This window comes from Amphiprion ocellaris, chromosome 13, assembly GCF_022539595.1.
Source record: "Amphiprion ocellaris isolate individual 3 ecotype Okinawa chromosome 13, ASM2253959v1, whole genome shotgun sequence".
In the NCBI taxonomy this organism is placed as follows: Eukaryota; Metazoa; Chordata; class Actinopteri; family Pomacentridae; genus Amphiprion; species Amphiprion ocellaris.
The window spans coordinates 2,078,080-2,091,481 of NC_072778.1; the positions used below are offsets into that span (position 1 = coordinate 2,078,080).

The 13,402-nt window shown below is 37.2% G+C and overlaps 1 protein-coding gene across 3 annotated transcripts in view; it reads left to right on the forward strand.

Moving 5' to 3' along the window:
* Positions 1–13,402, forward strand: part of LOC111583752 (transcription factor COE3-like) — a 188,745-nt gene that overhangs the window by 14,400 nt on the left and 160,943 nt on the right. For all 3 annotated transcript variants that reach the window (XM_055016818.1, XM_055016817.1, XM_055016816.1), the window contains exon 2: positions 12,153–12,309. In XM_055016818.1, coding sequence (XP_054872793.1) covers positions 12,153–12,309 — 157 coding nt within the window. The remainder of the gene's footprint in view (positions 1–12,152; positions 12,310–13,402) is intronic.

The following is a 13,402-nucleotide window of genomic DNA, read 5'->3' on the forward strand; positions in this document are numbered from 1 at the left end:
GTGTGGAATTTGGTCGAATTTATTGAGTCATCAAAAAACAAAGGTCACACTTAAGTTTGTTTTATCCGTGCAGCCCCTGGAATGTAATCTGATTACTTTTGAATAGCACAGACGTATGAAAACAAAGTGTTGACTTAAGGAAAGGCATAAAACCGCTTATTTTTACTGTGGAGTTTGGTTGAATTTATTGAATCATCAAAAAAAAGGATCAAATTTAACTTTGATTTATTCATGCAGCCTCTGGGATGTAATTTGATTACTTTTAAATAGCACGAGAGTATGACAACGAAGTGTTTACTTTTAGAAAAGATATAAAACACGTGATTTTCTTCTGTGGAATCTGGTTGGATTTATTGAATCATAAAAAAAAGTCTAATTTAACTGTGATTTATTCACGCAGCCTCTTGGATGTAATCTGATTACTTTTAAATAAAATGGAAGTAGGAAAACAAAGTGTTTATTCAGAGAAAAGATGTAAAACAGGTGTTTTTTATTGTGGTTGAATTTATTGATTCATAGAAAACAAAGGTCAATCCAAAGCCTCATGCAGCCTCGGGAATGTAATCTGATTACTTTTTCGTAACACAGCAGCGTGAAAACAGTGTTGACTCAGAAAAGCACTCGGTGGTTTATTAAGACGTAAAACAGGTGTTTTTATCCGTGGTGTTTGGTTGAATTTATTGAATAATCAAAGAAAAAGGTTAAGTTTGTTTTATTCATGCAGCCTCGGGGATGTAATCTGATTACTTTTAAATAACACGGGAGTGTGAAAATAAAGTATTTACGCAAAGAAAAGACGTAAAACCAGTTATTTTTTACAGTGGAGTTTGGTTGAATTTGTTGAATTATCAAAAAAACTGTCCAGTTAGTTTGATGTGTCAAACGGAACACGACCACAAACCGGCCGTCGATCAGCTTTAAAAAAAACTGAAGATGATGAGATTGTTTTGTCAGAAGATGATGAGATTGTTTTGTCTGAAGATGATGAGATTGTTTTGTCTAAAGATGTTTGGAATCGTTGTATTTAGACCTTAAATAATATTTCGAGTCGATGATGAAAACAGCCGGTGATTAATTTCTGACGACTGATCGATTAATTGATGCAGAAACACGCGAACACACGACCTCCTCAGCCTCGACTCATTAGTTCATATTACACGGCTAATAAGGGCTAACCAAACAGGTGTGTGTGTGTGTGTGTGTGTGTGTGTGTGTGTGTGTGTGTGTGTGTGTGTGTGTGTGTGTGTGTGTGTGTGTGTGTGTGTGTGTGTGTGTGTGTGTGTGTGTGTGTGTGTGTGTGTGTGTGTGTGTGTGTGTGTGTGTGTGTGTGTGTGTGTGTGTGGCCTGATTGCGTAAATGTATTCGTGGGTAATTGTGCAGCCCTGCATAAATCAACACACACACAGTGGCGTACAGGAACAATATGTGCATATTTTAACGGGCCAAACCAAACATCCATAGCAATTAGAGAGGCAGACCTGCTGGTGTGTGTCTGTGTGTGTGTTTTCTGCTAATTACATTCATGCTGGATGGCTGCACAGGACGCGATTGTTGTACGTTCAGCGCTAACGTGTGTAACGTGTCGAAAAAGGAAGCGCTGTTTTGCAGATCCCCCACCTCCTATCGATGACCCGACTGCACAGTATTGCTTAAATACTCTCAGAAAACTGCAGTATTTCTACGTAAACGGTATGAGTGAAGACACAGTCCTGACAGTGAAACATGGAGGCATTTTGTACGTCTTTGTGGTCATTTTGTGTGTATTTGAGGTTGTTTTTTGTCTTTCTGAACTCATTTTGTGTCTCTTTATAGCTTGTTTGAATCTCTTTGCGGCTGCTGTGTGATTCTCTGTGGTCGTGTGTTTGTCTTTATCGCACATTTATGGTACTTTGTGGCCCTTTTGTGTGACATGCTGATCATTTTGTGTCAATATGTGTTCCGTTTTAGGCATTTCATTGCCACAGTGAATGCATGGTCCTGACAGTGAAGCGCAGAGGGATTTTGTGGGTCTTTTGTGTCATTTTCAGAATCAGAATCAGAATGAGTTTTATTGCCATTGTTCATGAGGTTCACAAACGAGGAATTTGACTCGGTGCAATGCTGCTACATTAAACATTTAACAAATAGTAGAGATAAAAATAAAGTAAATACTATAATAAAAGCTAACATCTATATTAAAGATACAAGTAAATACTATAATAAAAGCTAACATCTATATTAAAGATAAAAATAAAGTAAATACTATAATAAAAGCTAACATCTATATTGAAGATAAAAATAAAGTAAATACTATAATAAAAACTAACATCTAAGTACACTGTACAACAAAAAAGTGACTAAGTGACATCAACAAAGTGACAGAGTGACATTGTCTTGGGGATGGTTAAAGTGACCAGTAGCAGCAGGTGGTGGGGGCCACCACATAGTGCATTTTGTGTCCCTTTGTCTTTGTTCCGTGTTGCTTTGTGGTCATGTTGTGTCAATGTGCGTTTCTTTTGGGTCATTTCGTTGCCACAGTGAAGCCCAGAGGTGACATTGTGCTGATTTGTGGCTTCATGAGTGTAGAAGGTGTTGATATTGATACGATGCAGCGTGAATATCTGTGGATAAACCCAAACACTGACTGATGAGACGACTCCCAGCGTGCTGGAGCTTGAAGAAGGTGAATTTTCCAGCAGGAGAACCGTCCAAAGAGCAAAATCATGTGACATTTCGGCGTTGTCGTGCTCGCTCCGTTGTGTTGTTGTTGTGTGTTTAGCTCGGCGCTCCAGAACGTGGCTGCACACTCTTATGATCCAGTTAGCGTTTATTAGCATCCGGTCAGTGTGGGAGGTGACACAAGTTACTGCTGCTCGTGGTGTGAATTGTGATCAGATTAACTTTCAGATTAGACTCGGCGTGTGTGTGTGTGTGTGTGTGTGTGTGTGTGTGTGTGTGTGTGGTGTGAGTGTGTGTTTGGCGTCCTGTCAGGGTGTGTTTGCTCTGAGTTTGTTTCCCACTGAATCAGATTTAAACATCCACCGTTTATTTGATTAACATCCTGGCAGCCAGACAGACTGTGTGTGTGTGTTGTGAGTGTGTGTGCTGTATGGCTCATTAGGTCCGTGTGTGTGTGTCTGTGTGTATTTATATATGTCTGTGTGTGTGAGGTAGCAAGCCTTGCTGGTTAAAGACTCAAACAGCGGTCACACTCCATCTCCTGTTTGATTAATGTCATGGTGTGTGTGTGTGTCTAGTGTGTGTGTGTGAACATCCAGCTCACTGCAGTCTGGTGGAGGCCGAACAGCATTTTTCTGTCTTATGGATGATTTGTGATTCTTTTTCGAGATGCATCGATGCAAGTATCGGGTCAAAGTGTCGAGTCAGTCAAATGAACACGAAGATTCTCAAACAAAAGACATGAAAGTGGTGGAAAAAAGACAACAGAGATGACTAGAGATGGAAGAGAAAGATACAAGAAAGGAAAAGCTGTAAAAAAATATGGAAAATTACAATAAAGGGAGACAAAGTGATTCAAAAAATATCATAAAGAGCCTAAAAGAGTTGTCGAAAAATATAAAACGGGAAAAAAAGCACACTGATTTGACAGAAAAAACAGCAAAAAAAAATGCAAAATTACATCAGATGGACAAGTACTTGAAGCAGATGTGATAATATGCCCAAAAATAATTACAAAACCACTCCAAAAAGATGCAACAAGACTTCAAATGCATGTGAGTCAAGAGTCGTGAAATTACTACAAAAAAAGGACACGCAAAATGACTGCAAAGAGAAAGATAAGGGCTGAGAGACGGCAAAAAACATGAAATGATGAGGAAAAAACATGCAGAGAGACATGAAAATACTACAAACAAGCATTAGGAGCTGCAAACCAACCCCAAAAAAGATTCAGAATGTCTGAACATAGACGGAAAACAAATACATTGAGACGTAAAACCAGTGTAGAGAGACGGCAGTTTATCATGAAATGACTGGAAAGTGATGCAAAGAGACATAAAAATACAACAAAAACATGTTACACAACTACAAAGAGACATAAAACGAGCACTAAGAGCTGCAAAACAACCTGATAAAGATGCAAAATGTCGACAAATAGATGTGAAACAACCACATGGACACAAAATGCTCAAAATTTATATGCAAAAGGAAAACATGGAGACATAAAACAAGTGCAGAGAGATGGCAAATAATCATGAAATGATTCAAAAATGATGCAAAAGCAAGCAAAGAGACATAGAAAAACAACAAAATACCCAAGTTAAGTCCAGAAATACACAAAATGGCTGCAAAGAGACATACAACAAATGCAGAGAGACTTAAAGTGACAGTAAAACACTCTAAATAACTAGAAAGAGATGCAAATACATGAAAATACTACAGTATAAAATAGTATTCAATACAATTACCACAAAGAGACATAAAGCAAGCACTAAGAGCTGCAAAACAATCCCACAAAGATGTAAAATGACAACAAATAGAAGTGAAACAACCACAAAGAGATGCAAAATTTACCTGAAAACGACACATTTTGACGTCGGAAAGGGCGCTAACGTGTCGACGTCACGTCTAAAGTCTGAAGCAGGAAGTGAAGCTGCAGGTTGTTGTTAGCAACAAACTAACTCCTCTGTTTGTCTCAGCTGCTGGGTTTAATTTCTGATCAGTGGAATGTTCAGACTCACACGTTGCTGCTGCTTCGTTTCCTCCAGATTCACCCTGACAGATTTCATGGAAAACTCCTGTGAACTCTGGACTAACGACAGGTGTAGAAGCAGCCGAAGACGTTTTGGCTGATCGTCCTTTTAATCCCCAGTAAAGCAGCGATCTGCTGCCAGGTTTTATTGGATTTCTTCATTCTGTGTGTGGATATGAAGTGACGGCTCTCAGGAATGACTGTCTTGCTCAGTAATTGTTTAAAAGCAGCCACAAAAAAGGACAAAATGAGGAAACATAAATGCAAAACAGATGCAACGTGTGTCCAACGTGATGCAGATATACAAAATATATACAAATAGTTACAAAACTACTGGAAAACGATGCAAAATGACAGCAAAGAGGTGCAAAATCTACTGCAAAAAAGAAACATGGCTGCAAGAAGATGCAAGACAGCTGCAAAAAAGGTGCAAAATAATGAAGTGATGCAAAACATCTACAGAGGGATGAACAATAACCACAAAAAGATGCATTTTTATGAACCAAATGAAAAAAAAATGCAAAATGACTACGAAGAGATTAAAACCAACCTCAAAAAGGGACAAAATAATGAAACATAGATGCAAACTACAAAACAAAACACGGCTGCAAAATGTGTCCAAAATGATGCAAAATTACTACAGAGATGCAAAATTAATACAAATAGTTGCAAAACTACTGGAAAATGGTGCAAAATGACAGCAAAGAGATGCAAAACTACTAAACATCATGACACAAAACTACTAAACATCATGACACAAAACAACTTAAAAAGAGGAAAACGACAACAAAAAGAGGTGAAAAACTACAAGAAACAGTTCTGCAAAAAGGTACAAAATGATAAGAGATGCAAAACACATGCAACATATGTATGAAACGCCGCAAAATTATTAAACAAAGATGCAAAAGGGTGCAAAATGTGTCAAATGGTGCAAAATTACTACAGATACAAAATAAATACAAATGGTTGCAAAATTAAAGGAAAGAGATGCAAAACAACTATAGAAATGACACAAAACAACTGCAAAAAGATGCTAAATGACAGCAGAGGTGCAAAACTAGTAGAAAAAGGAAACACGGCTGCAAAAAGGTGCAAAACTGCTGCAAAACGAGTTGATAAACGACTCCCAGAAGACACAAATGACGTCACGTCTAAAGTCTGAAGCAGGAAGTGAACCTGCAGGTTGTTGTTGTTGTTAGCAACAAGCTAACTCCTCTGTTTGTCTTAGCTGCTGGGTTTAATTTCTGATCAGTGGAATGTTCAGACTCACATGTTGCTGCTGCTTGGTTTCCTCCAGACTCACTGTAAACTCCTCTAACTCTGGACTGACGGCAGGTTCAGGTGAAGCCCTGTGATCCCCGGTGAAGCAGCGATCTGCCGCCAGGTTTTATTGTGTTTCTTGGTTCTGTGTGGATTTGAAGCGACGGCTCTCAGGACCGGCTGTCTTGCTCAGTAATTGTTTGCGGAGCGTCGACACGGCTCCCGCTGACCTTTAATTTCAGGCTTTGCGGTGGAAATCTGCGGCCCTCGTTTGCCTCGTCGTGCTTGTTTTATTTTATTATTTTATTCCCGGCTGCCGGCGTGTGATTTACACCCTGGTCGTGTTCCGGCGAGCCGTGCGCCATCAATACTGTTTTTATTACACCTTGTGCCAAGTGCTAACAGCCGGATACGAGCAGCGGCGACAAGTGGATGCCGCCGCAATTAGCATAATTGAAATAATAATAATGCTAACGAGCTTTCTGAGTGGAGGCAGAGCAGAGAGGAGAGGGCGCGCGTCGCCGTGGCGATCGACTGTCTGGACGTAATTGGGATAATGGGCCGGTTTAGTGCAGGAAGTGATGCCTTTGATGGCGCTCGGGACGGAGCAGGTGCCAGATCCGACGCTGGGTTTGTTTTTTATGCAGTTTTTTAGAATTTACACCGGCTTTTTCTGTTCCCAAACAAATCAGAAAACCTGCGGCGGACGTGTTTTTATTCCCTTAACCCTCGTGTCGTCCTGCGGGTCAAAATTGACCCGTTTTAAAGTTTGAAAATGTGGGAAAAAAATCTATTTTCACAGTGAAACTTTCGATGTCCACATTTTCAACATTTTTTGGAAATCTTTGAACATTTTTTTGGTGGAAAAAAAGAAATGTTAAAAATTTTTCTTAAGAACATTCACATAAAAATCAACCAAAATCCAGCAAATTTCGCTGGATTTTGGTTGATTTTTATGTGAATATGTAACCCAGTGTTAAAAACGGAAATAAAACTATAAATATTCATGCTTTGAAAAAAAATATTGTTAAAACATTAAAACATAAGTTCATTAAAGATGTTGATAAATAGTTAATAACACAAGAAATAAATAGGTATATTTAGATTAACTTAGGTATTTTTGCTTGACAACTTAAACAGCCAATGGCTGTATATCCCAATGTCAACATCAGCCAATCAGGTGGGGGTCACCTCCTGTCCTGCTCCCGTGCTGCGCGTGCCCTGTACGTGATCCTCAGACACGCTCGAGCCGCGGACCGAGAGAGATTCTTTGCCGATGGTGGAAAAACTAACGCGACAGTAGCAGCGTTTTGTGGAGAAATTCGGAGATTTGGTGAGCAGAAAACCACTGAAACTTGTGTAAGCGTTAAAATATATAAATATATAAATATAATGACAACTCGTTTGTTAAATTTAAAGATATTGAGAGATTCAAGGCTGTGAACCCTCGTGAGCTGGAATTCCCCTTGCTGCGCGCGGGCTTAGCATGGTAAGTCCCATTGAGTGTGTGTGTGGGCTAATTTAGCATGCTAATCGCCGCTAGCTTAAATGCTAACCTCCGATTGGAACTTCTACTAGCTTTTCTTCAAAGAAAATGCATATTGTGAGGCGACACGCCTAACAATGGGTTTATTTTACCAGATAATAAATGTTACTTGAAGGTTCCTGTGAAAATTATGTTCTAAAGTTATTTAGAACATAATTTTGTTTGTTAGCACTCGTTTTTATTTTCTATGGTGCTAATCTGTCAGCACACTAGCGAATCTGTGTTAATGTCAAGTGCATTTACCTGCACTTTGCCTAAATTTTGATATATTCGTATACATTTACAAGCCAATTGTATTTCAAATCCACTTCTAAAGCTGTTTTGGATTAATTTATAGGTGTATTCACATTATACTTTTGAGCAGAGAAACTAATTACTTAATTAGTAAATGTAAATTATTTTAATTTCATTTATTGGTAATTTGGTAATGTAGAAGGTTGATGTTGAATTATAAATTGTTTTACAACGTGGAAAAAGAATGTAGAAACTATTGTAAAGCCTTTACAAACAGGGTAGCAAGCTATAGACACTGCAGGTCATAGTTTAAACTGCTTTATTCTGACCTGTTCCTCAGGTCGGGGTTTTTTTTTTTTGGATCGGATTTGAAAATCTTGAGAAGAACCAAGGATCAACTACCAGTACTTGATGGTGAGCGTCAGCCCAAAGAGTCGAACAAACTGGTAGCTTGTAACCTAACTGTTTACAAACACATAACCGTGAACACTGAACTCTGAACCATTGACACAAAGACTGAAAGAGTAAAACAAAAAAAAACCCACTAAAGACGAAAAGGGCTATTTTTATTTCATTTTGTTTATCTTTTATTCTATTTTGAAAGCGCTAATTTTTTTTGTTTATTATTGTGCACAAACCCCTTCACAATTTAAACCCTGCAATTAAATGCAAATTGTCTTTTATACTGTCATCTCCCTTGTTTTTGCACACCCTGGGCTCCTGCGAATTTAGAATCTTTTGATCTGGCCTATCCTCCTTTCTAATGTAGTACTTTGGTTAAAGGTAACTATACTGCTGCACCTAGTACAAAGACAGTACAGAAGCACTTCAAGTGTTACAATTGTTAAAAAATATTAGAAGTTTTACTGATATATATGGAATCGCTTTAGATATTTTTAGGACTTTTTTTGGAAGAATTTTACTCATTTTTTGAAAATATTTCCAAGAATTTTCTTGCCAAATTTGGGGGATTTAAAAAAAAAAAACTTTTAAGGGAAACTTTTAAGGAATTATTGGAATTTTCTTCCTGAAGGTTTTGCAAATTTTCAGAAATTTGGGGAATTTTTTTGCTGAATTTTAAAATTTTTTTCAGACAAGGAAACAATATTTTTTGGTGCCCGTAAATGCAAAATTAATAAAGACATGCAAAATAAATACAAATAGTTGCAAAACACCTGGAAAATGGTACAAAATGACAGCAAAGGGATGTAAAACAGCTGCAAAATATGTATGGAACTGTGCAAAACCATTACAAAACATGCATAAACTACTTCAAAAAGGTGCAAAATGATAATAAAAAATTCCTCACATCTGAGGAACTAAACTCAGGGCCTTGGTTTATTATTTTTTAAATCAATTAACAAATATATTTCCTTTGTTTTCCTTTTCTCTCTGTGCATATGTGATATAAAACTCTGTTTCTGTGTGTTTTTGCTCTGTGATTTCCTGTGAACAGCGAGTCTTCTGCCGGGCGACAGGTGTGTGAAAATGGAATAAAAACAGATGCTTGTGGAGGTTTATTTATTTTATTTTTTTCCTCCTCACGCTGGAAGTCATTGAAGGATCAGCCCGTGGAAGTGTTAAAGCCTCCGCCGCTGTGATTCCTCTCGGTGTTATTTTTATTCCGGCGTTGAAACGACCTGAGCGACGCACACCTGAGCTGCTCCTCCTCCTGAAGCTCCTCCGCAGACTCTCCACTCCCACCGGCCAGAATGCCGCAGTCGGAGGAATTAGCTTTCAACAAACCAGCCTACAAATGAGGCATTAAGCATTGGTAATGGAGGTGCAGAAAGGTCACGGCTGTATTAATCCGCCGTCGGGGGAATACACCCCTGAGCCGCCGAGCTCCGACACCGACACAGAGCAGGCGGGTTTCCAAAAACAAACCCTGAGCATGAATAAATATTTATCCGCGCCCCGGCCATCATATTGATCATAAAGCGTTTTAGGAAACAAAGCGAGCAGGGAAATGAGATTGATGTAAAAATATTCGCCCGCTGTTTGCAGCGTTTCCCCCTCGGACACTTTGAGCTTCTCCGGTCCGAGAGCAGAGGTCGCTTCCTGCAGGAGCATCGATTTTACTTCAGGATCAACCAGGATTTTTTTTTTTAAACAGTTTTTACTAAAAATCAGCTGCTGACACTGACTCACTGACTGGCTTCCACACTCCGATGGAGGCTTCCTTAAAGTGTCGGCACTGATTTTCAGACAATAACGTGGCGGTAAATCAAACAGCAGGACGAACTCTGACCTCCAGTCAGTAATTATTTATTTTATCAGTGGTAAAAACAAAAAAAACATTCCCGGTATTGATTTCAGTCTCTTCTTTGTTTATTTTTTTTTAAATTGAAAGTGGTAAAAAAATCAATTTAACTTTGTTCTTTTAAAAGAAATTTACAACTGGAGTGGCTTTTTTTGAAGTTTGTAGTTTGTTTTCTGCTTTCTACATATTCAGTTTATATGTTTGATAAAATCACTGTCCAGTCATCTGTTTAACAAAAGAGTCTAAATTCTCTTATTGCAGCTACTAAATGTTTGTATTTTCTGGTTTCGTTCCTCCTTTAGGATGATAAACTGAATCTCTTTGGGATGTTGAAGAAAAAAGTAAAACTGAGATGCAAAAGGTGCAAAAGAACTCTATCAAATGCAAAATGACAACAAAAAGAAGTGATATTACTGTATAGAGACATGAAACAATTGCAAAAAAAACCCACAAAATTAGTGCGATGAGACACAAAGCAACTCCAAAAAAGATGCATTATTGCTACAAAGAGATTAAAAAAACTGCAAGAGGGGCAAAATTACCACATAAAGTTAAAAATACTGCATAAAACATAAACTTCCTTTAGAAAGGGGTAAAATTAACAAAAAGTTTTCAAAATACAGGAAAAAAAGATGCAGAAAGATGCAATTTGGCTACTAAGGAATGCAAAAAAAACTTCAAAAGATGCAAAATTACTACAAAAAATTGAAGAAATACTACATAAAACACAAAAATACTCCAAAAATTATGCATAGATGCTACAAAGAGATAAAAAGAATCCTGCAAAGAGTGCAAAGTTACCTCAAAAGGTTTTTAAAAATACCGAAATAAAAAATCCTACAAACATCACTCCAGAAAAGATGCAATACAGCTACAAAAAGATGCAAACAACCTGCAAAGGTGCTATGAAAAGTTCCAAAAATACTGCGGAAAGCACAAAATTACTCCAGAAAAGATGCAACATGACTTCAGAGATGCAAAATGAGAACAAAAGGTGCAGAAGAATTGCAAAAAGGCACAAAATAATGACAAAAAAATGCAAAGCTAGTCCAACAAAAAGATAAAGAATTCATAAAAACAGAAAATTACTCCAGAAAAGATGCAATACGGCAACAAAGAGATGCAAAAAAACTTGCAAAAGATGCAAAGTTATTACAAAAAGTTAAATATATCCTGCAGAATGCACAAAATTACTCCAAAAAAGATGCAATATGGTTACAAAGAGATGCAAAAATCTACAGAGCATGCAAAATTATCACAATATTTAAAAAAAAAAAAAAAAAAACTGAACAAAAGCGCAAAGTTACTCCAGAAAGATATAATGTGGCTACTAAGATATGCAACAAAACTGCAAAGATGCAAAATTACTACAAAAAGTTGAAAAATACAGGGAAAAATCCACAAAATTACTTCAAAAAAGATGCAATACGACTACTAAGAGATAACAAAAACCTGCAAAAGATGCAGTTACCACAAAAAGTTGAAGAAATATTGCATAAAACACAAAAATATTCCAAAATTTGTAAAGAATATTGCATGAAGTACAAACTTATACAAGAAAAGATGCAATACGGCTACGTTTTTATCCAGCTTCTGTCTTGTCGTCGTCTTCTCGTTTTCACATTTCCTCTCCTTATTTTCCATCTTTATTCTCGTCTTTGTCCTCCTCGACCTTCTCCTCACCTTCGTCCTTCTTCTTGACTTCATTGTCCTCCCACTTTGTCGTCTTCTTCATCTCCATCTTTGTCCTCCTCCTTGTCCTCTTTCTCCTCATTGTCTTCATCTTTCATCTCCTCCTCCTGCTAATTTTGTCTTCCTCCTGCTTCTGATCTCAGTTCTGCTCTTTTGTCTTCTCTTCTTCATCTCCATCCTTTTCTTGTTCTTCTTCTCCTCATCTTCGTTCTCCTCGACCTTCTCCTCACCTGTGTCCTCCTCCTTGTCCTCCTTGTTCTCAGTTTTTGCTTTGTGCTTGTTTTTTGTTTTGGCTTTGATTGAACAGATTGTATGTTTAGAGAAAGTTTCCAGCAGTTTTTCAGTCACCTGATTATTTTTTTTCTTCTAAGGTTTGGTCAGATGTGTTTTTATCAGCCGTTGCAGAAGACAAAACGTTCTTCTTCCATCTATCTACATCTAAATGCTGTTTGTTTTCTGTGTTCCAGTGGCGTGGGTTTGGCCCGAGCTCACTTTGAGAAGCAGCCGCCCTCCAACCTGAGGAAGTCCAACTTCTTCCACTTCGTCCTGGCGCTGTACGACCGCCAGGGGCAGCCGGTGGAGATCGAGAGGACCTCCTACGTGGACTTTGTGGAGAAAGACAAGGTGACGCTGCTTTGGTTTCTCAAAAACAGTCGACGAATCAATCAGGAAATAATCGAGATTCTGAGATACTCGTTAATCACTTAGTTTTAGTTGAATAAATATGAGATAATTTTGACATAAAAGGTTGTAAATAACAACTAAATTCATGTTTATTTTATTTATTCACTGTCAGAATAAAAAAAAGAAAAATCTTCATCTGGGACCTTGAGTTTAAAAAAACTCCCATACAAATATTATATTTAGTTGTTATTTTCCACTTCCACTGAGAGCATTTTTAAGCACATTTAACCCTCGTGTCGTCCTGCGGGTCAAAATTGACCCGTTTTAAAGTTTGAAAATGTGGAAAAAAAAAAAAGTTCAGTGAACTTCTGATGTCCACGTTTTCAACGTTTTTGGGAAATCTTTGAACATTTTTTGGTGGAAAAAAGAATTGTTAAAACAGTTTCTTAAGAACATTCACCAAAAGATCAGGATTTTGGTTGATTTTTATGTGAATGTTCTCAAAAAAAATAATAGAAGTTTTACTGATGTATATGTAATCACTTCAGATATTTTTAGGATTTTTTTTTTGAAGATTTTTACTCACTTTTTGAAAATATGTACAAGAATTTTCTTGCCAAATTTGGGGGATTTTTTTTTTTTTTTTTAAAGAAATAAAACTTTTAAGAGAAACTTTTAAGGAATTATCGGAGTTTTCTTGCTGAAGGTTTTGCAAATTTTCTGAAATTTGGGGATTTTTTTTGCTGAATTTTTGGATTTTTTTCAGACAAGGAAACAATATTTTTTGGTGCCTGTAAATGAAGACAACAGGAGGGTTAAAAACCAAATAATAATTCATTTTCAGGGTTTTAACCCTTTAAATTAAAGTTTGTTTACATGATTCCATTGTAGGAGATGGGAAGTCTCTTTTTTTTTTTTTTAACTAAAAATCTAGAACTGTGAAGAATTAAGTGAACAAACATAATTACTGTATTTTTTGGTTTCATATTAATACGTGAAAAAAGTAAATAAAAAGAAATTCATTAAAGAATAAATCAGCTTATTATCTATTCCAAGAGGTCAACATTTTCTGACATGAAATGACAAAAAAATA